At 43.6% G+C, this 21,196-nt stretch overlaps 1 long non-coding RNA gene and 1 gene segment (V, D, J or C); both read left to right on the top strand.

Annotated features, from left to right (window-relative positions):
• Positions 1–1,166: 1,166 nt before the first annotated feature.
• On the top strand, positions 1,167–1,974 carry LOC115189976 (T cell receptor beta variable 7-2-like; the record flags this gene model as incomplete). The annotated part of the segment is given in 2 exon segments: positions 1,167–1,474; positions 1,664–1,974. Coding segments are annotated over 2 exon segments (360 nt in total), but the record flags the coding sequence as incomplete, so codon positions are not given.
• Positions 1,975–6,769: 4,795 nt separating this feature from the next.
• LOC115189977 (uncharacterized) lies at positions 6,770–7,131 on the top strand. Its single transcript, XR_003877077.1, has 2 exons — positions 6,770–6,980; positions 7,082–7,131. It is a non-coding gene; the product is annotated as an uncharacterized LOC115189977 (long non-coding RNA).
• The last annotated feature ends 14,065 nt before the right edge of the window (positions 7,132–21,196 follow it).

Consider the following 21,196-nt stretch of genomic DNA (forward strand, 5'->3'; position numbering starts at 1 on the left):
GACCACATCCGGTGAAATTGGAGGCGCGCAATTCAAATAAATATTCGTAATATTAAACATTCATAAACATACAAGTGTCTTATATCATTTAAAAGCTTAACTTCCTGTTAATCTAACTGCGTTGTCAGATTCCAAAAAGGCTTTACGGCGAAAGCATACCATACGATTGGTATTCTCTTGTGAAGCCAGCAGAGGCTTAACAAAATCACAAATAGCGATGAAATAAATCACTTTCCTTTGAAGATCTTCCTCTGTTTGCAATCCCAAGGATCCCAGCTACAACATGAATGGTCGTTTTGTTCAATAAAATCCTTCTTTATATCCCAGAAAGTCAGTTTAGTTGGTGCCATTGATTTCAGTAATCCACACATTCAACAGGCAAACAAAGGAATCCAAAAAGCAACCGCTAAACTTTGTCCAAACAAGTCAAACAATGTTTTTATTTAATCCTCAGGTACTCTAAAATTTAAATAAACTATAATATTTCACACGGAAAGAAGTATGTGCAATAGGAAACGCAAATTCATATGCGCACGCCATCTGCCTCGCATGCCGAAAGACTGATTTGCTTCAGGTGGTAACCTATCAAAAACTCCAAATACTTGTTCGTTTTTCAAAAAAGAAGCCTGAAACCTTGAATAAAGACTGTTGACATATAGTGGAAGCCATATAGTGGAAGCAATCTGGATGACGGCCATGCAAAGAAACAATAGGTTTACATAATAAGAGCCTGGGAGCTCAAACAAATAATAATTTCTGGTCGTATTATCTTCAGATGTTCGCCTGCCATATCAATTCTGTTATAATCTCAGACATTATTTTAACAGTTTTATAAACTTCAAAGTGTTTTCTATTCAAGGTTACCAATTATGTGCATATCCTGGCTTCTGAGCTTGAGTAACAGGCAGACTACTTTGGGCACGTCAGTCAGGCATAAATTCAGGAAACTAGAGCCTAGCCCAGAGAGGTTTTAAGTTATTGCACAGAACAAAACGTATAAGATCTCCAAAGCCTGTATTAACTTCAGACCTTATATCCCAAAACCCCATTATTTTCCCCCTTCATTTCTCCCATAGCAATGGTCAATGAACCAGAGGTAGAAAATGCTGACTCATTGCCGTGTTTTAGGACTACAAGCTGGCGAGCTCTATAGGATAGAATATAATATGTAAAGAGCTGATGGTCTCATCATGGACTGTAGGGGGACCTCTAACTTTAATAATGTGAATGTCTCTACAGTCTGAACTACTAATTAGCATGATGTATTCAGATCATCAGTCCCTCCCACTTCACTGACATGTTGAATATGGTGGAACCTGCCGTGGTCTACTGATTGTCATCTATTCATCTATGTGACACTCCTCTTGTTTTATATACATTGATGCCAGACTCTTTCCAGAACTCTCACATATAACGTGATCAAACATGTTCACATTTCTCTTCACTGTTACTGTCTCACTGCTCTGTGCTGCAGGTACAGTTTCATAATGTTTCATTTATTTAATCAGGAAAGTTAAGAACTAAATTCTTATTTACAATGACGATCTTCTCTAGTTATAGATATTGATGTTTCCAAGCATATGTTCCCTTCACCTGAGTCTTGATGTATTCAGGTCTAACTGTACCTAACTCTATTGATTTCATTCTCACTGTATCCTTACAGGTCTTGTTGAGGGGATTGAAGTCACTCAGATACCCACCATAGTCTGGGGACTGAAAGGAAGTGATGCTCCGATGAACTGCAGTCACACTAAGGGATCTGGCTACTTCCAGATGTACTGGTACAGACAGCTTCCAGGAGAGGGAATGAAGCAGGTAGCCTTCACTATTCCCAATTCCAAACCTGAGTATTCAGGGGATTTCAGTGAAGACAAATTCTCAGCCAAGAAGCCTGTAGCTGAGAGTGGATCTTTCACAGTGAAGAAGTTGGAGACAGGAGACAGCGGCATGTACTTCTGTGCTGTGAGTCAACACAGTGATACAGACAACAAGTACAGCTGTACAAAAACCCCAGTATTTCAACAGGAAGAAATATAATATGTAAAGAGATGGTCTCATCACATACTGTAGGGGGACCTCTAACTCTAGACCTTCTAACGTCTCTAGTTATTTCCCTTTTAGCCTGCCCCCCTCTCTCTCTCTCTTCATCCATCCGTCCAGTAGAGAGTCAGTCATCATGACCAGAGCTTTCATCACGTTCACACTCTCAGTGTTCAGGATAACAGCTAATAATAACATGTCTGTAGAATGTATGTAAATCCTGAAAACACTAGCAACTAACAGACGTGTCTAAATAATGATTCTTTCTGTTTTAAATATTATTTTATTGTTTTCTTCACAGGACGTTCTCTCAAATCAAATCAAATCAAATGTATTTATATAGCCCTTCGTATATCAGCTGAAATCTCAAAGTGTTGTACAGAAACCCAACCTAAAACCCCAAACAGCAAGCAATGCATGTGAAAGAGACACGGTGGCTAGGAAAAACTCCCTAGGAAAAACTCCCTAGAAACGCCAAAAACCTAGGAAGAAACCTAGAGAGGAACCAGGCTATGAGGGGTGGCCAGTCCTCTTCTGGCTGTGCCGGGTGGATATTATAACAGAACATGGTCAAGATGTTAAAATGTTCATAAATGACCAGCATGGTCAAATAATAATAATCAATGTAGTTGTCGAGGGTGCAACAAGCACGTCCGGTGAACAGGTCAGGGTTCCGTAGCCGCAGGCAGAACAGTTGAAACTGGAGCAGCAGCATGGCCAGGTGGACTGGGGACAGCAAGGAGTCATCATGCCAGGTAGTCCCGAGGCATGGTCCTAGGGCTCAGGTCCTCCGAGAAAAAGAAAGAAAGAGAGAAAGAGAGAATTAGAGAGAGCATATTTAAATTCACACAGGACACCGGATAAGACAAGAGAATACTCCAGATGAAACAGACTGACCCTATCCCCCCGGCACATAAACTACTGCAGCATAAATACTGGAGGCTGAGACAGGAGGGATCAGAAGACACTGTGGCCCCATCCGATGATACCCCCGGACAGGGCCAAACAGGCAGGATATAACCCCACCCACTTTGCCAAAGCACAGCCCCCACACCACTAGAGGGATGTCTACAACCACCAACTTACCGTCCGAAGACAAGGCCGAGTATAGCCCACAAAAATCTCCGCCACGGCACAACCCAAAGGGGAGGCGCCAACCCAGACAGGAAGACCACGTCAGTGACTCAACCCACTCAAGTGACGCACCCCTCCCATGGACGGCATGGAAGAACACCAGTAAGTCAGTGACTCAGCCCCTGTAATAGGGTTAGAGGCAGAGAATCCCAGTGGAAAGAGGGGAACCGGCAAGGCAGAGACAGCAAGGGCGGTTCGTTGCTCCAGCCTTTCCGTTCACCTTCACACTCCTGGGCCAGACTACACTTAATCATAGGACCTACTGAAGAGATAAGTCTTCAGTAAAGAGTTAAAGGTTGAGACTGAGTCTGCGTCTCTCACATGGGTAGGCAGACCATTCCATAAAAATGGAGCTCTATAGGAGAAAGCCCTACCTCCAGCCATTTGCTTAGAAATTCTAGGGACAATTAGGAGGCCTGCGTCTTGTGACCGTAGCATACGTGTAGGTATGTACGGCAGGACCAAATCGGAAAGATAGGTAGGAGCAAGCCCATGTAATGCTTTGTAGGTTAGCAGTAAAACCTTGAAATCAGCCCTTGCCTTAACAGGAAGCCAGTGTAGGGAGGCTAGCACTGGAGTAATATGATCAAATTTTTTGGTTCTAGTCAGGATTCTAGCAGCCGTATTTAGCACTAACTGAAGTTTCTTTAGTGCTTTATCCGGGTAGCCGGAAAGTAGAGCATTGCAGTAGTCCAGCCTAGAAGTAACAAAAGCATGGATAAATTTTTCTGCGTCATTTTTGGACAGAAAGTTTCTGATTTTTGCAATGTTACGTAGATGGAAAAAAGCTGTCCTTGAAACAGTCTTGATATGTTCTTCAAAAGAGAGATCAGGGTCCAGAGTAACACCGAGGTCCTTCACAGTTTTATTTGAGACGACTGTACAACCATCCAGATGAATTGTCAGATTGAACAGAAGATCTCTTTGTTTCTTTGGACCTAGAACAAGCATCTCTGTTTTGTCCGAGTTTAAAAGTAGAAAGTTTGCAGCCATCCACTTCCTTATGTCTGAAACACAGGCTTCTAGCGAGGGCAATTTTGGAGCTTCACCATGTTTCATTGAAATGTACAGCTGTGTGTCGTCCGCATAGCAGTGAAATTTAACATTATGTTTTCGAATGACATCCCCAAGAGGTAAAATATATAGTGAAAACAATAGTGGTCCTAAAACGGAACCTTGAGGAACACCGAAATTTACAATTGATTTGTCAGAGGACAAACCATTCACAGAGACAAACTGATATCTTTCCGACAGATAAGATCTAAACCAGGCCAGAACTTGTCCATGTAGACCAATTTGGGTTTCCAATCTCTCCAAAAGAATGTGGTGATCGATGGTATCAAAAGCGGCACTAAGATCTAGGAGCACGAGGACAGATGCAGAGCCTCGGTCTGACGTCATTAAAAGGTCATTTACCACCTTCACAAGTGCAGTCTCAGTGCTATAATGGGGTCTAAAACCAGACTGAAGCGTTTCGTATACATTGTTTGTCTTCAGGAAGGCAGTGAGTTGCTGTGCAACAGCTTTTTCTAAAAAGTTTGAGAGGAATGGAAGATTCGATATAGGCCGATAGTTTTTTATAATTTCTGGGTCAAGATTCGGCTTTTTCAAGAGAGGCTTTATTACTGCCACTTTTAGTGAGTTTGGTACACATCCGGTGGATAGAGAGCCGTTTATTATGTTCAACATAGGAGGGCCAAGCACAGGAAGCAGCTCTTTCAGTAGTTTAGTTGGAATAGGGTCCAGTATGCAGCTTGAGGGTTTGGAGGCCATGATTATTTTCATCATTGTGTCAAGAGATATAGTACTAAAACACTTTAGTATCTCCCTTGAGCCAAGGTCCTGGCAGAGTTGTGCAGACTCAGGACAATGGAGCTTTGGAGGAATACCCAGATTTAAAGAGGAGTCCGTAATTTGCTTTCTAATGATCATGATCTTTTCCTCAAAGAAGTTCATAAAAGTATTACTGCTGAAGTGAAAGCCATCCTCCATCTGCGAATGCTGCTTTTTAGTTAGCTTTGCAACAGTATCAAAAAGAAATTTCGGATTGTTCTTATTTTCCTCAATTAAGTTGGAAAAATAGGATGATCGAGCAGCAGTGAGGGCTCTTCGATACTGCACGGTACTGTCTTTCCAAGCTAGTCGGAAGACTTCCAGTTTGGTGTGGCGCCATTTCTGTTCCAATTTTCTGGAAGCTTGCTTCAGAGCTCGTGTATTTTCTGTATACCAGGGAGCTAGTTTCTTATGACAGATGTTTTTAATTTTTAGGGGTGCAACTGCATCTAGGGTATTGCGCAAGGTTAAATTGAGTTCCTCGCGTTAGGTGGTTAACTGATTTTTGTCCTCTGACGTCCTTGGGTAGGCAGAGGGAGTCTGGAAGGGCATCAAGGAATCTTTGGGTTGTCTGAGAATTTATAGCACAACTTTTAATGCTCCTTGGTTGGGGTCTGAGCAGATTATTTGTTTCAATTGTAAACGCAATAAAATGGTGGTGTGATAATCCAGGATTATGAGGAAAAACATTAAGATCCACAACATTTATTCCATGGGACAAAACTAGGTCTCGGCAGTAAAGTCCAGCAGGTTCCCTCAGCACTATTGGGAAGTTCCAATGTTACAGTGATACTGGTATGCAGCCATACTACTAGTTAATGCAATACTATATTATAGTACCAGCAGTCAATAGCTGATACTAGTCTGAAACTGATTGGAAATGTGTATTATAAAAGTCAGACAGTTGAAGGTTCATTTAAAGAGCATTTTGAAATCCTTGGAAATGGATCGTAAGAAGCATCTCTTCAGCTTCTGTTCTGACCTGAAGTCAGTGCAGTGTATTACTGTTCTGACCTGAAGTCAGTGCAGTGCATTACTGTTCTGACCTGAAGTCAGTGCAGTGTATTACTGTTCTGACCTGAAGTCAGTGAAACGTATTACTGTTCTGACCTGAAGTCAGTGCAGTGTATTACTGTTCTGAAGTCAGTGCAGCGTATTACTTTTCTGACCTGAAGTCAGTGCAGCGTATTACTGTTCTGTCCTGAAGTCAGTGCAGTGTATTACTGTTCTGTCCTGAAGTCAGTGCAGAGTATTACTGTTCTGACCTGAAGTCAGTGCAGTGTATTACTGTTCTGAAGTCAACACAGTGATGTAGATACCCTTCTCTCTTCTACAAAACCCCCTTCTGATCCTTTACTCCATAACTGCAGTGTTCATCAACACCCAGCACACCTGCTATCCACCGCTGTTGATGTCTGAGCACATGGAGGAAGTTGATATCAAACCTCTGTACCAAATAATGTGGTGGTTGTTGTCTTGAAGAAACAGTTCAGGTATTTCTTCAAATTACTGCCTTTTTCTAGTGTGATGACGGAAGAATCTATAACACAGATCAAATCTAAAGTCTAAAAAAGACAAATACTTTCAACGATGTAGATACCGGTATGTTCCACAATACACCTTTAAGTTGAACAGGAGACCTGTAGCTGAACAAGGGATCTGCTTGAATATCAACACAAGTTCTGACGTCAAAGTGATGTCATTTCCTTCCCCTCCGGCAGCTCAGTTCAGCTCCCCTTCTCTATTGACTTATTCTCCTCTCCCCCTATGGGCTCTGGTCTAAAGTAGTGCACTAGAAAGGGAATAGGGTGCCTTTTGGGATGCTGACATACATTTGACACTCCCACTAGATCACATCACATCTCTGACTATCTGAAAACCCTTTCTCCTTGTCCATGTGACTCTTCTCTCCAGAACCATCAACATGATCAAGCTTCTCATACATGTAGCAACTCTACCACTATGGGTGACAGGTACTAAATCCTTCATGAAAGATAGATTTACTACTGAAATATATTGCTGTCTATATGCTGAGTAATACTGTATATTTCATATTGTCTGTTTTCATCCACAGGGCTGTCACAAACAGACAAAGTTCACCAGACTCCTACTGCAATACTAAAAGGACCTGAAGATAAAGTTCAACTCACCTGCAGACACACTGTGTCACGACTGTGACAGATGGTGGCGCCCCTCCTCGGCCGGGCGGGGCTCGGCGGTCGTCGTCGCCGAACTACTAGCTGCCATCGATCCCTGTTTTGTTTCACTTTCGTTTGGTTAGGTCTAGGTAGGCACGCACCTGTTTTGGGTTAGTCATTAGAAAGGGGGGGTTATTTAGGTTAGCGTAGGATGTATGGTTTTTGTACGTGATTGTGTTTCTCTGTTTGCTTTGCTTGGTGACACTCTGATTTTGTATTTTGCAGTAGTGCGTGTGTTTGCACCAACAGTGTTTTGTCCCCTGTGTTTGGGGCACCTTGTTTTGTTGTGCGCTTTGATCGCTGTTTTGGGAAGGCTTGTGTTTTTGCCGTTGTGCTTATTAAAGCCACTACCCTGTATCGCAGCTTCCTGCATTTGATTCCTCACCCACTACACCCAAGCTTGACACACTGATCCAAATTACTACATGATACTGTGGTACCAACAGTCAGCCCAAAACACTGCTCTGAAACTCATTGGGTATGTGAGATACACCAGTCCAACGGTGGAAGATTGCACTGGTCTGGGCACTGGTCAAAAGTGTGCCGTATATAGGGAATAGGGTGTCATTTGGGATTCAGATGCTTTCTAAATGTGTGTGGGACAGTATGGGTGCCTGGACCAGGGCCAGTGGTGCAGCAGGTCCCTAGGGGGCATGGGCCAGGGAACGTTGTATGGGAGGGCCCTAGGGGGCCTGGGCCAGGGAATGCGGTATGGGAGGGCCCTAGGGGGCCTGGGCCAGGGAATGTGGTATAGGAGGGCCTCTATGGGGCCTGGGCCAGGGAATGTGGAATGGGAGGGCCGTAGAGGGCCTGGGCCAGGGAATGCGGTATGGGAGGGTCCTTGGGGGCCTGGGCCTGGTGACACTCTGTCTCCATATGTGTAGACCATGTATCTGATGCTGTTTGTACAAAAAGAGTATGGAGTGTCATACTTTTTCTGTCCAGACATCATCAGATATAAGGGCTACATACTGTATTGAGTGACTGAGCATGGTTGAATGTGTGTATGTGTATATGTATACAGTGGGGAGAACAAGTATTTGATACACTGCCGATTTTCCTACTTACAATGCATGTCATTTTTTATCATAGGTACACTTCAACTGTGAGAGATGGAATCTAAAACAAAAATCCAGAAAATCACATTGTATGATTTTTAAGTAATTAATTTGCATTTTATTGCATGACATAAGTATTTGATCACCTACCAACCAGTAAGAATTCCGGCTCTCACAGACCTGTTAGTTTTTCTTTAAGAAGGCCTCCTGTTCTTCACTCATTACCTGTATTAACTGCACCTGTTTGAACTCCTTACCTGTATAAAAGTCATCTGTCCACACACTCAATCAAACAGACTCTAACCTCTTTTTCAAGACCAGAGAGCTGTGTAAGGACATCAGGGATAAAATTGTAGACCTGCACAAGGCTGGGATGGGCTACAGGACAATAGGCAAGCAGCTTGGTGAAAAGGCAACAACTGTTGGCGCAATTATTAGAAAATGGAAGAAGTTCAAGATGACGGTCAATCACCCTCGGTCTGGGGCTCCATGCAAGATATCCCCTCGTGGGGCATCAATGATCATGAGGAAGGTGAGGGATCAGCCCAGAACTACACGGCAGGACCTGGTCAATGACCTGAAGAGAGCTGGGACCACAGTCTCAAAGAAAACCATTAGTAACACACTACGCCGTCATGGATTAAAATCCTGCAGCGCACGCAAGGTCCCCCTGCTCAAGCCAGCGCATGTCCAGGCCCATCTGAAGTTTGCCAATGACCATCTGGATGATCCAGAGGAGGAATGGGAGAAGGTCATGTGGTCTGATGAGACAAAAATAGAGCTTTTTGGTCTAAACTCCACTCGCCGTGTTTGGAGGAAGAAGAAGGAAGCGTACAACCCAAAGAACACCATCCCAACCGTGAAGCATGGAGGTGGAAACATCATTCTTTGGGGATGGTTTTCTGCAAAGGGGACAGGACGACTGCACCGTATTGAGGGGAGGATGGATGGGGCCATGTATCGCGAGATCTTGGCCAACAACCTCCTTCCCTCAGTAAGAGCATTGAAGATGGGTCGTGGCTGGGTCTTTCAGCATGACAACGAAGACAACAATGGGTAAGACAACAACAGCTAATCAGCTAAGACAACAACAACAGGTAAAATGGTGATGAATGGGCAGAGAGGGTCAGTTAACTACACACAGGGCCTGAGTTCGGGGCTGGGGCCGACAGATAAACAAAATAAACAAAATGGAGTACCATGACTAATGAACAGTCCAGCAGGCATCAGCTGTGTAGCCAAGTGATCATAGGGTCCAGTGAACAGCAATAGATGAAACAGGGAAGCGGCTGGGTAGTCGTTACTAACTAGCAAGCGGGAGACACAGCGTTTAAAGTTAGCAGGCCGGGGCTAGTAGAAGCGCCTTCTCCGACGTCCGGCAAAGGTCGGTTAGGGGCACAGCGGATGGGTATACTTCGGCAGACCAGTCGTGGTGGAACGGCGGGAATTCTTTTCGACAAAGGGTCCAGGCCAGTTGGCGAAAGAGGTATTGTGGTTGTAGTAATTTTGTTTGCTAGCCGGGAGATGCGCCTGGCTCACGGCTAACTGGTGCTAGGTTCGGGAAAAGGACAATAGCCATTATAGCCACTCGGTAGCAGCTAGCTAGCAGCGATGATCCGCTGCAAAGGTCCAGAGCTTACGGCAGGAATCCGGTGAAGTAGTGGCTTCTAGTCGTGTTAGTGAAGAGTCCGGGAGGCATCAGATGTGTAGCCGAGTGATCATAGGGTCCACTGAGAGGGCCGGGAGGTTGGCCACTCTTTATCACTTTATCACAGTACTACGTCATACCAGACGAATGTCTGACTGCTTGACTGCAAATAACTCAGATACACATTAAAACATGAAATGACCCATGGCATTAATAAGACCTCACTCAGAGATCCACAAAAATAATATAACATTCAAAATGGGTGAATATTTCCTTTAACCATCAATCAACTAACTCCAGATAGCAGTGCATCAGATCTCCTTCTCTGCTCTACTAAACCCTGCTTCCTGTCCCACATAGACTCCTCCTGCAGGGTTCATCTCAGGTCTCTGATGGTTTAGATGTTCTCATAAGGAGGCAGCATCCCTTTATAAGATCACTGAGATGAGTTGATGAGAAGCCACCTCTAATTCATGTGGAGTGGTTTGTCTGTCTCATTCTTTCTGTCTCCTTAACAGTGAGTCAACATGATCAGAATTCTTATCTCCATCACCATGGGTTACACAGCCTGGGCTGCAGGTATTCAGATCATTGATTTCATCAACTACTAATATCCTCATTTGATAGTTTATGTTTCAGGTGAAAATTTAGAATTTTTTCTGTCTCTCTCTCTGTCTCTCTCTCTCTCTCTGTCTCTCTTTGTCTCTCTCTCTGTGTCTCTCTGTCTCTCTCTGTCTCTATCTCTCTCTCTCTGTCTTTCTCTCTCTCTCTGTCTCTCTCTCTCTCCAGGTTCTTCTCTCAGTAACCAGGTTCACCAGAGTCCTGCAGCCCTGTACAAGAACCAGGGAGAGTTGGCTAAGATGGAGTGTTCACATAGTATATCAACCTATAATGTCATCCTCTGGTACAAGCAATCCGACTACAGAGAATTGGTGCTATTAGGATACCTGTATGGGAAAACTGGATCTCCTGAGGCTGGATTTGATATAGAAGGAGATGCTAATGCAGGTGGTACCAGCACCTTAACCATCAATCAACTAACTCCAAATAGCAGTGCTGTGTATTACTGTGCTGCTAGTTTACACAGTGCATCAGATCTCCCTCTCAGCTCTACAAAAACCTCCTCCCTGGTGTACTGTAGACTAATCACACCTGTATTAACATCACACTGTATCTGACTCTGATTCAATGCCAAAACACTCACCAGCTGGTCTAACAGAAAGGGGAGGTTCCCTCTGATATACAGGAGACCATGATACAGTATGGTATGATATCATGTCTTTCCTGTAGGTGGAGTTACAGATCAACAAATCCATGTGGACTCACCAGACACAGTACCACAGTAAACTATGGTGTGTAGTAAGGAGTCTGAGAGTTGAAGATCCATGTCCTTTTGAATGTTCATCATGACTCAGTGTTGAACTAAGAATCCTTCACTGTTGGATATTTTTCACCTCTGAACGTGAATCTCTTGATAATACTTGATCACAGATTAGATACCGTCTAAAATAATCTATAATTCCATATATTTCCTGAATGACTACAGTAGTTATAACAAACAGGTCTCTCTCTCCTCTTCTGTAACAGGTGAGCTTCTCTGCTCCAGCGTTCTTCAGTCTCCATCTTCAGTATTTCAGAGTTCTGGAGAAACTGCTGTCCTGTCCTGTTCACACACTCTCCCCAGCTACAACACCATACTGTGGTATCAGCAGGTGGAACACACTCTCCCCAGCTACAACACCATACTGTGGTATCAGCAGGTGGAACACACTCTCCCCAGCTACAACACCATACTGTGGTATCAGCAGGTGGAACACACTCTCCCCAGCTACAACACCATACTGTGGTATCAGCAGGTGGAACACACTCTCCCCAGCTACAACACCATACTGTGGTATCAGCAGGTGAAACTGCTCTGATATATCTACCATGATGGGGTAAACCTAGAGACTGAAGCTGCTCTGATATATCTACCATGATGGGGTAAACCTAGAGACTGAAGCTGCTCTGATATATCTACCATGATGGGGTAAACCTAGAGACTGAAGCTGCTCTGATATATCTACCATGATGGGGTAAACCTAGAGACTGAAGCTGCTCTGATATATCTACCATGATGGGGTAAACCTAGAGACTGAAGCTGCTCTGATATATCTACCATGATGGGGTAAACCTAGAGACTGAAGCTGCTCTGATATATCTACCATGATGGGGTAAACCTAGAGACTGAAGCTGCTCTGATATATTTACCATGCTGGGGTAAACCTAGAGACTGAAGCTGCTCTGATATATCTACCATGATGGGGTAAACCTAGAGACTGAAGCTGCTCTGAAATCCCAGCTAGCAACGATGAATCACCACAAGTACATCGGGCCGTATCCGTTTACCGGAATTCAGCCTTACTTTGCCGGAATCTTACCAGAATCCCCACAGAAGCGACCATATGCAAATGTAAATAAATGTATACAAAATTACCCGATTTCTTCATTTTAAATATGACTTTTACACATTTGACACATAGAAATTATACACATCCACATAAAATCATTTTGTGTGGGAGTAAACACTATACACCTGTTGACCGTGTCACCATGCATGCAATTGGCCTGCCACAGGAGTCTCTACAGCGTGATGGGACAAGGACATCCCTGCCGGCCAAACCCTCCCCTAACTCAGACGATGCTGAGCCAATTGTGCTTCGCCTCATGGGTCTCCCGGTGGCGTCCGGCACGGGTCTCGAAGCAGCATCTGTAGCAACACAGTTTGCACTACGATGCAGTGTCTTAGACCGCTGCACCACTCAGGAGGCTCCATCCACAAAGTTCTAAATGCTTATCAATTGCCTTGCACAATGTATCAAAATACTAAAATACTACACAGGACTCTTAAAGAATTTCATTTAAATGTTAAATGTATTTTTTGATCACAGAAACAATGATAAAATATGGATAAATAAATAATGAAATGTTAATTATATAAAGCAGCCCATGTAATCATCTGCCAGAGAGTAGCCACATTGGCCTGTGCCCCAAGTAATACATTTGGGCCAGATTACTAACACCGGAATCTGCCCGAGTTCAATCCCCGCATCCTCACCATAAGTAGTACTGCTGAAGGCGGACCAGACTCGGGCCACATGATGTCGTCCGAGTCTGACTCTCAGCTGGAATCGGCCCAGATCAACTGGGATAGCTGGGATATCTACCATGATGGGGTATACATAAGCATGGATTTCATCAACAAGAAGTAGAACATTACGGATAATAAACTTGATATCTCTAATATTTTGTAGCTTTGGAATCGTGACATTACCTACTTTCGAGGAAAATAGAAAAGTTTCTCGACTCATATCCTGACTTTGAGAAGGGATTGCGTGATGGTTAGTTTAGCAACCGCGTGACGCAACATGACAACATGAACTCGATTGGTCGATAGTCTGCTAGGTGGGGCATTTTGAACACCAATGGGATTCCTATCTCCTTTCTCTAATGTCTTTGGCAACGCTGTTTCAGCTGTTATGCTTGTTATAGATAATGATTTAAATTGCATAGATCATAAAAATCATTGTGCTGCCATATTTCAAGACCTTTCCAAGGCATTCAACACCATTGAACATTCCTTACTCATTCAAAAACTATCTGAAATGAGTCTGGACAATAAGTCTTGCAAATGTTTAAGAGCTTTCTGACAGACAGGACACAATGTGTGCGTTCTGATGGTGTTGATTCTAGTTTCCTCGATAGTAGGTGTACCACAGGGCTCAGTATTGGGACCAGTTCTCTTTACTCTTCATATAAATAATATTGGCCTTTGTATTAAATCCCTTCATATTAATCTGTATGCAGATGGTATGGTTATGTATGCCATAGCACCGATTGTTGATTAGGGCTAGGTGTCCCGCTAGCGGACAAAGCCGACAACATCCGGTGAAATTGGAGGGTGCCCAATTCAAATAAATATTCATAATATTAAACATTCATGGACATACAAGTGTCTTATATAATTTAAAAGCTTAACTTACTGTTAATCTAACTGCGTTGTCAGATTCCAAAAAGGCTTTATTGCAAAAGCATACCATGCGATTGTCTGAGGATGGCGCCCTACATCCTACATCAACATATTTTTTAACCAGCACAGGCATCACAAAATCACAAATAGCGATAAAATAAATCACTTACCTTTGAAGATATTCCTCTGTTTGCAATCCCAAGGGTCTCAGCTACAACATGAATGGTCGTTTTGTTCAATAAAATCCTTCTTTATATCCCAAAAAGTCAGTTTAGTTGGTGCCATTGATTTCAGTAATCCACTCGTTCAACAGGCAGACAAAGGGGTCCAAAAAGCAACCGCTAAATTACGTCCAAACAAGTCAAACGATGTTTCTATTTAATCCTCAGGTACTCTAAAATGTAAATAAACTATAATATTTCACACGGAAAGAAGTATGTTCAATAGGAAATGCAAATTCATAAGCGTTCGCCATCTGCCTCGCACGCCGAAAGACTGATTTGCTACAGGTGGTAACCTAAGAAAAACTCCAAATACTTGTTCGTTTTTCAAAAAAGAATCCTGAAACCTTGAAAAAGACTATTGACATATAGTGGAAGCCATTGGAATTGCAATCTGGGTGACGGACATGCGTAGAAACAATAGGTTTACATAATAAGAGCCTGGGAGCTCAAAGGAATAATTTCTGGTCGGATTTTCTTCAGATTTTCGCCTGCCATATCAATTCTGTTATAGTCTCAGACATCATTTTAACAGTTTTATGAACTTCAAAGTGTTTTCTATTCAAGGTTACCAATTATATGCAAATCCTGGCTTCTGGGCCTGAGAAACAGGCAGATTACTTTGGGCACGTCAGTCAGGCATAAATTCAGGAAACTAGACCCTAGCCCAGAGAGGTTTTAAGTTTTTGCACAGAACAAAACGTATAACATCTCCAAAGCCTGTGTTAACTTCAGACCTTATATCCCAAAACCCCATTATTTTCCCCTTCATTTCTCCCATAGCAATGGTCAATGAACCAGAGGTAGAAAATGCTGACTCATTGCCGTGTTTTAGGACTACAAGCTGGCGAGCTCTATAGGATAGAATATAATATGTAAAGAGCTGATGGTCTCATCATGGACTGTAGGGGGACCTCTAACTTTAATAATGTGAATGTCTCTACAGTCTGAACTACTAATTAGCATGATGTATTCAGATCATCAGTCCCTCCCACTTCACTGACATGTTGAATATGGTGGAACCTGCCGTGGTCTACTGATTGTCATCTATTCATCTATGTGACACTCCTCTTGTTTTATATACATTGATACCAGACTCTTTCCAGCACTCTCACATATAACGTGATCAAACATGTTCACATTTCTCTTCACTGTTACTGTCTCACTGCTCTGTGCTGCAGGTACAGTTTCATTATGTTTAATTTATTTAACCAGGAAAGTTAAGAACAAAATTCTTATTTACAATGACGGTCTTCTCTAGTTATATATACTGATGTTTCCAAGCATATGTTCACTTCAACTGAGTCTTGATGTATTCAGGTCTAACTGTACCTAACTCTATTGATTTCTTTCTCACTGTTTTCTTACAGGTCTTGTTGAGGGGAGTGAAGTCACTCAGATACCCACCATACTGTGGGGACTGAAAGACAGCGATGCTCCAATGAACTGCAGTCACACTAAGGATGTAACCTACTTCCAGATGTACTGGTACAGACAGCTTCCAGGAGAGGGAATGAAGCAGGTAGTTTACACTACTTCCAGTTCCAAACCTGAGTATTCAGGGGATTTCAGTGAAGACAAATTCTCAGCCAAGAAGACTGTAGTTGAGAGTGGATCTTTCACAGTGAAGAAGTTGGAGACAGGAGACAGCGGCATGTACTTCTGTGCTGTGAGTCAACACAGTGATACAGACAACAAGTACAGCTGCACAAAAACCCCAGTATTTCAACAGGATGTAATATAATATGTAAAGAGATGGTCTCATCACATACTGTAGGGGGGACCTCTAACTCTAGTTATTCTAATGTCTCCAGTTATTTCCCTCTAGACTGCCCCCCCCCTCTCTTTATACTCTCTCCTCTCTCTCCTGTCTCTCTCTACCCCACCCCCCTCTCTTTATACTCTCTCCTCTCTCTCCTGTCTCTCTCTACCCCACCCCCCCTCTCTTTATTCTCTCTCCTCTCTCTCCTGTCTCTCTCTAACCCCACCCCCCTTCTCTCTCTCTCTCTCTCTCCTCTCTCTCAGGTCTCTCTCTCTCTCTCCTCTCTCTCTCCTCTCTCTCTCTCTCTCTCTCTCTCCTCTGTCCAGTAGAGAGTCAGTCATCATGACTTTCATCACGTTCACACACTCACTGTTCAGGATAACAGCTAATAATAACATGTCTGTAGAATGTATGTAAATCCTGAAAACACTAGCAACTAACAGACATGTCTAAATAATGATTCTTTCTGTTTTAAATATTGTTTTTCTTCACAGGACATTCTCTCGGCAGTAAAGTCCACCAGGTTCCCTCTACACTATTGGAAGTCCCAAGTTTACAGTGATACTGGTATGCAGCCATACTACTAGTTAATACAATACTATATTATAGTGTCAGTAGATGATACTAGTCTGAAACTGATTGGATATGTGTATTATAAAAGTCAGACAGTTGAAGGTTCATTAAAAAGAGCATTTTGAAATCCTTGGAAATGGATCGAAAGAAGCATCTCCTCAGCTTCTGTTCTGACCTGAAGTCAGTGCAGTGTATTACTGTTCTGACCTGAAGTCAGTGCAGTGTATTACTGTTCTGTCCTGAAGTCAGTGCAGTGTATTACTGTTCTGACCTGAAGTCAGTGCAGTGTATTACTGTTCTGTCCTGAAGTCAGTGCAGTGTATTACTGTTCTGACCTGAAGTCAGTGCAGTGTATTACTGTTCTGACCTGAAGTCAACACAGTGATGTAGATACCCTTCTCTCTTCTACAAAACCCCCTTCTGATCCTTTACTCCATAACTGCAGTGTACATCAACACCCAGCACACCTGCTATCCACCACTGTAGATGTCTGAGCACATGGAGGAAGTTGATATCAAACCTCTATACCAAATAATCTGGTTGATTTTGTTGTCTTGAAGAAACAGTTCCGGTATTTCTTCAAATTACATCCTATTTCTAGTGTGATGACTGGGATCTGCTTGAATATCAACACAAGTTCTGACGTCAAAGTGATGTCATTTCCTTCCCCTCCGGCAGCTCAGTTCAGCTCCCCTTCTCTATTGACTTATTCTCCTCTCCCCCCTATGGGCTCTGGTCTAAAGTAGTGCACTAGAAAGGGAATAGGGTGCCATTTGGGATGCTGACATACATTTGACACTCCCACTAGATGACATCACATCTCTGACTATCTGAAAACCCTTTCTCCTTGTCCATGTGACTCTTCTCTCCAGAACCATCAACATGATCAAGCTTCTCATACATGTAGCAACTCTACCACTATGGGTGACAGGTACTAAATCCCTCATGAAAGATAGATTTACTGCTAAAATATATTGCTGTCAATATGCTGAGTAATACTGTATATTTCATATTGTCTGTTTTCATCCACAGGGCTGTTACAAACAAACAAAGTTCACCAGACTCCTACTGCAATACTAAAAGGACCTGAAGATAAAGTTAATCTCACCTGCAGACACACTGATCCAAATTACGACATGATACTGTGGTACCAACAATCAGCCCAAAACACTGCTCTGAAACTCATTGGGTATGTGTGGAACACCAGTCCAATGGTGGAAGATTCCTTTAAAGGGCGTTTTAATGTCAGTGGAGATGCTGCAGCTAACAAAATGGCGTATCTACATTTTCCAAAACTGACAGAAGCTGAAGACAGTGCAGTGTATTTCTGTGCTGCTTGGAAAGCACAGTGTTTCGCTATACCCTCTCTGCTCTACAAAAACCCTCTCTGATCCTCTCATATAATACTGACTACAGCTCTATACATCTGCACCTGTCTTCAACCACTTCAACAACACTTTGCTATGAACCATTTGATATCAAACAGATGGTAATGATACTGTTATAAGTGGCTAGTTTAGATGGTTTAGGTGGCACTTCATCAGTTCTCCACCAGGAGGGAGTGTTTCTCAACACACATTTAGAAGATGCTGTACAGTGGCACTTTATGGCCCTGGTCATTTGGGATTCAGATGTTTCTAAATGTGTGTGGGACAGTATGGGTGCCTGGGCCAGGGAATGTGGTATGGGAGGGCCCTTGGGGGCCTTGGGCCAGGAAATGTGGTACGGCAGAGCCTCTGGGGGTCTGGGCCAGGAAATGTGGTACGGCAGAGCCTCTGGGGGTCTGGGACAGGGAATGCGGTACGGGAGAGCCCTTGGGGGCCTGGTGACCCTCTGTCTCCATATGTGTAGACCATGTATCTGATGCTGTGTGGACAAAAAGAGTACGGAGTGTCATACTTTTTCTGTCCAGACATCATCAAATACAAGGGCTACATACTGTATTGAGTGACTGATTATGGGTGAATGAGTGTGTGTGTGTGTATATGTATATGTGTGTATGTGAAGAGTGTCAGTATCAGTGTGTCTGGCTGAGTGGTAGAGACCTGAGGATGGCTGAGTGGTGGAGACCTGAGGATGGCTGAGTGGTAGAGACCTGAGGACGGCTGAGTGGTAGAGACCTGAGGATACCTGAGGACGTCTGAGTGGTGGAGACCTGAGGATGGCTGAGCGGTGGAGACCTGAGGATGGCTGAGAGGTGGAGACCTGAGAATGGCTGAGTGGTGGAGACCTGAGGATGGCTGAGTGGTGGAGACCTGAGGATGGCTGAGTGGTAGAGACCTGAGGATGGCTGAGTGGTGGAGACTTGGGGATGGCTGAGTGGTAGAGACTTGGGGATGGCTGAGTGGTGGAGACTTGGGGATGGCTGAGTGGGTAGAGACTTGGGGATGGCTGAGTGGTAGAGACATGAGGATGGCTGATTGGTGAAGACCTGAGGACGGCTGATTGGTAGACACATGAGGATGGCTGATTGGTAAAGACCTGAGGACGCTGATTGGTAGACACATGAGGACGGCTGATTGGTAGAGACCTGAGGATGGCTGATTGGTAGAGACCTGAGGATGGCTGAGTGGTGGAGACCTGAGGATGGCTGGGAGTTGGGATAAATGAGGTATCAGAGGCATGTTGAGTGGGACTAGGGGCTCCGCAGTAAACTAAAACAATGATAACTATCCTAAACAACAATATACAAGGCATATTGACATTTGAGAGAGACATAATGCGAGGCATAAAGCAATCACAGCTGTTGATTGGGAGAGCTAGCTAAGACAACAACGGGTAAGACAACAACAGCTAATCAGCTAAGACAACAACAACAGGTAAAATGGCGATGAATGGGCAGAGAGGGTCAGTAACTACACAGAGGGCCTGAGTTCGGGGCTGGGGCCGACAGATAAACAAAAAATTAAACAAACGGAGTACCGAGACTAATGAACAGTCCAGCAGGCATCAGCTATGTAGCCAAGTGATCATAGGGTCCAGTGAACAGCAATAGATGAAACAGGGAAGCCGCTGGGTAGTCGTTACTACCTAGCAAGCGGGAAACACAGCGTTTAAAGTTAGCAGGCCGGGGCTAGTAGAAGCGCCTTCTCCGACGTCCGGCAAAGGTAGCACATTTTTTTGCTAGCCAGGAGATGCGCCTGGCTCACGGCTAACTGGTGCTAGGTTCGGGACAAGGGCGATAGCCACTATAGCCACTCGGCAGCAGCTAGCTAGCTGCGATGATCCGATGCAAAGGTCCAGAGCTTACGGCAGGAATCCAGTGATGTAGTGACTTCTAGCCATTTTGGGGAAGAGTCCAGGAGGCATCAGATGTGGAGACTAGTGATCATAGGGTCCACTGAGAGGGCCGGGAGGTTGGCCACTCTTTATCACTTTATCACAGTACTACGTCATACCAGACGAATGTCTGACTGCTTGACTGCGAATAACTAAGATACACATTAAAACATGTAATGACCCATGCATTGTTAAGACCTCACTCAGAGATCCACAAAAATAATATAACATTCAAAATGGGGTGAATATTTCCTTTAACCATCAATCAACTAACTCCAGATAACAGTGCATCAGATCTCCCTCTCTGCTCTACTAAACCCTGCTTCCTGTCCCACATAGACTCCTCCTGCAGGGTTCATCTCAGGTCTCTGATTTTTTAGATGTTCTCATAAGGAGGCAGCATCCCTCTATAAGATCACTGAGATGAGTTCATGAGAAGCCATCTCATAATTCATGTGGAGTGGTTTGTCTGTCTCATTCTTTCTGTCTCCTTAACAGTGAGTCAACATGATCAGAATTCTTATCTCCATCACCATGGGTTACACAGCCTGGGCTGCAGGTATTCAGATCATTGATTTCATCAACTGCTACTTTCCTCAGTTGATTGGTTTTATGTTTCAGGTGAATATGTTTCTTTATATGTTGTTTCACCTCTTTCTGTCTCTCTCTCCAGGTTCTTCTCTCAGTAGCCAGGTTCACCAGAGACCTGCATCCCTGTACAAGAACCAGGGAGAGTCGGCTAAGATGGAGTGTTCACATAGTATATCAGGCTACAATCGTATCCTCTGGTACAAGCAATCCAACTACAGAGAATTAGTGTTTTTAGGATACATGCTATTGAAAGCTGGATATCCTGAGGCTGGATTTGATATAGAAGGAGAATGCTAATGCAGGTGGTACCAGCACCTTAACCATCAATCAACTAACTCCAAATAGCAGTGCTGTGTATTACTGTGCTGCTAGTTTACACAGTGCATCAGATCTCCTCTCTGCTCTACAAAAACCTCCTCCCTGGTGTACTGTAGACTAATCACACCTGTATTAACATCACACTGTATCTGACTCTGATTCAATGCCAAGACACTCACCAGCTGGTCTAACAGAAAGGGGAGGATACCTCTGATATACAGGAGACCATGATACAGTATGGTATGATATCATGTCTTTCCTGTAGGTGGAGTTACAGCTCAACAATCCATGTGGACTCACCAGACACAGTACCACAGTAACTATGGTGTGTAGTAAGGAGTCTGAGAGTTGAAGATCCATGTCCTTTGAATGTTCATCTTGACTCAGTGTTGAACTAAGAATCTTTCACTGTTGGATATTATTCACCTCTGAACATGAATCTCTTCATTATTCTTGATCACAGATTAGATACCGTCTAAAATAATCTATAATTCCATATATTTCCTGAATGACTACAGTAGATATAATAACA

Source organism: Salmo trutta, unplaced genomic scaffold (assembly GCF_901001165.1).
Source record: "Salmo trutta unplaced genomic scaffold, fSalTru1.1, whole genome shotgun sequence".
NCBI lineage: Eukaryota > Metazoa > Chordata > Actinopteri > Salmoniformes > Salmonidae > Salmo > Salmo trutta.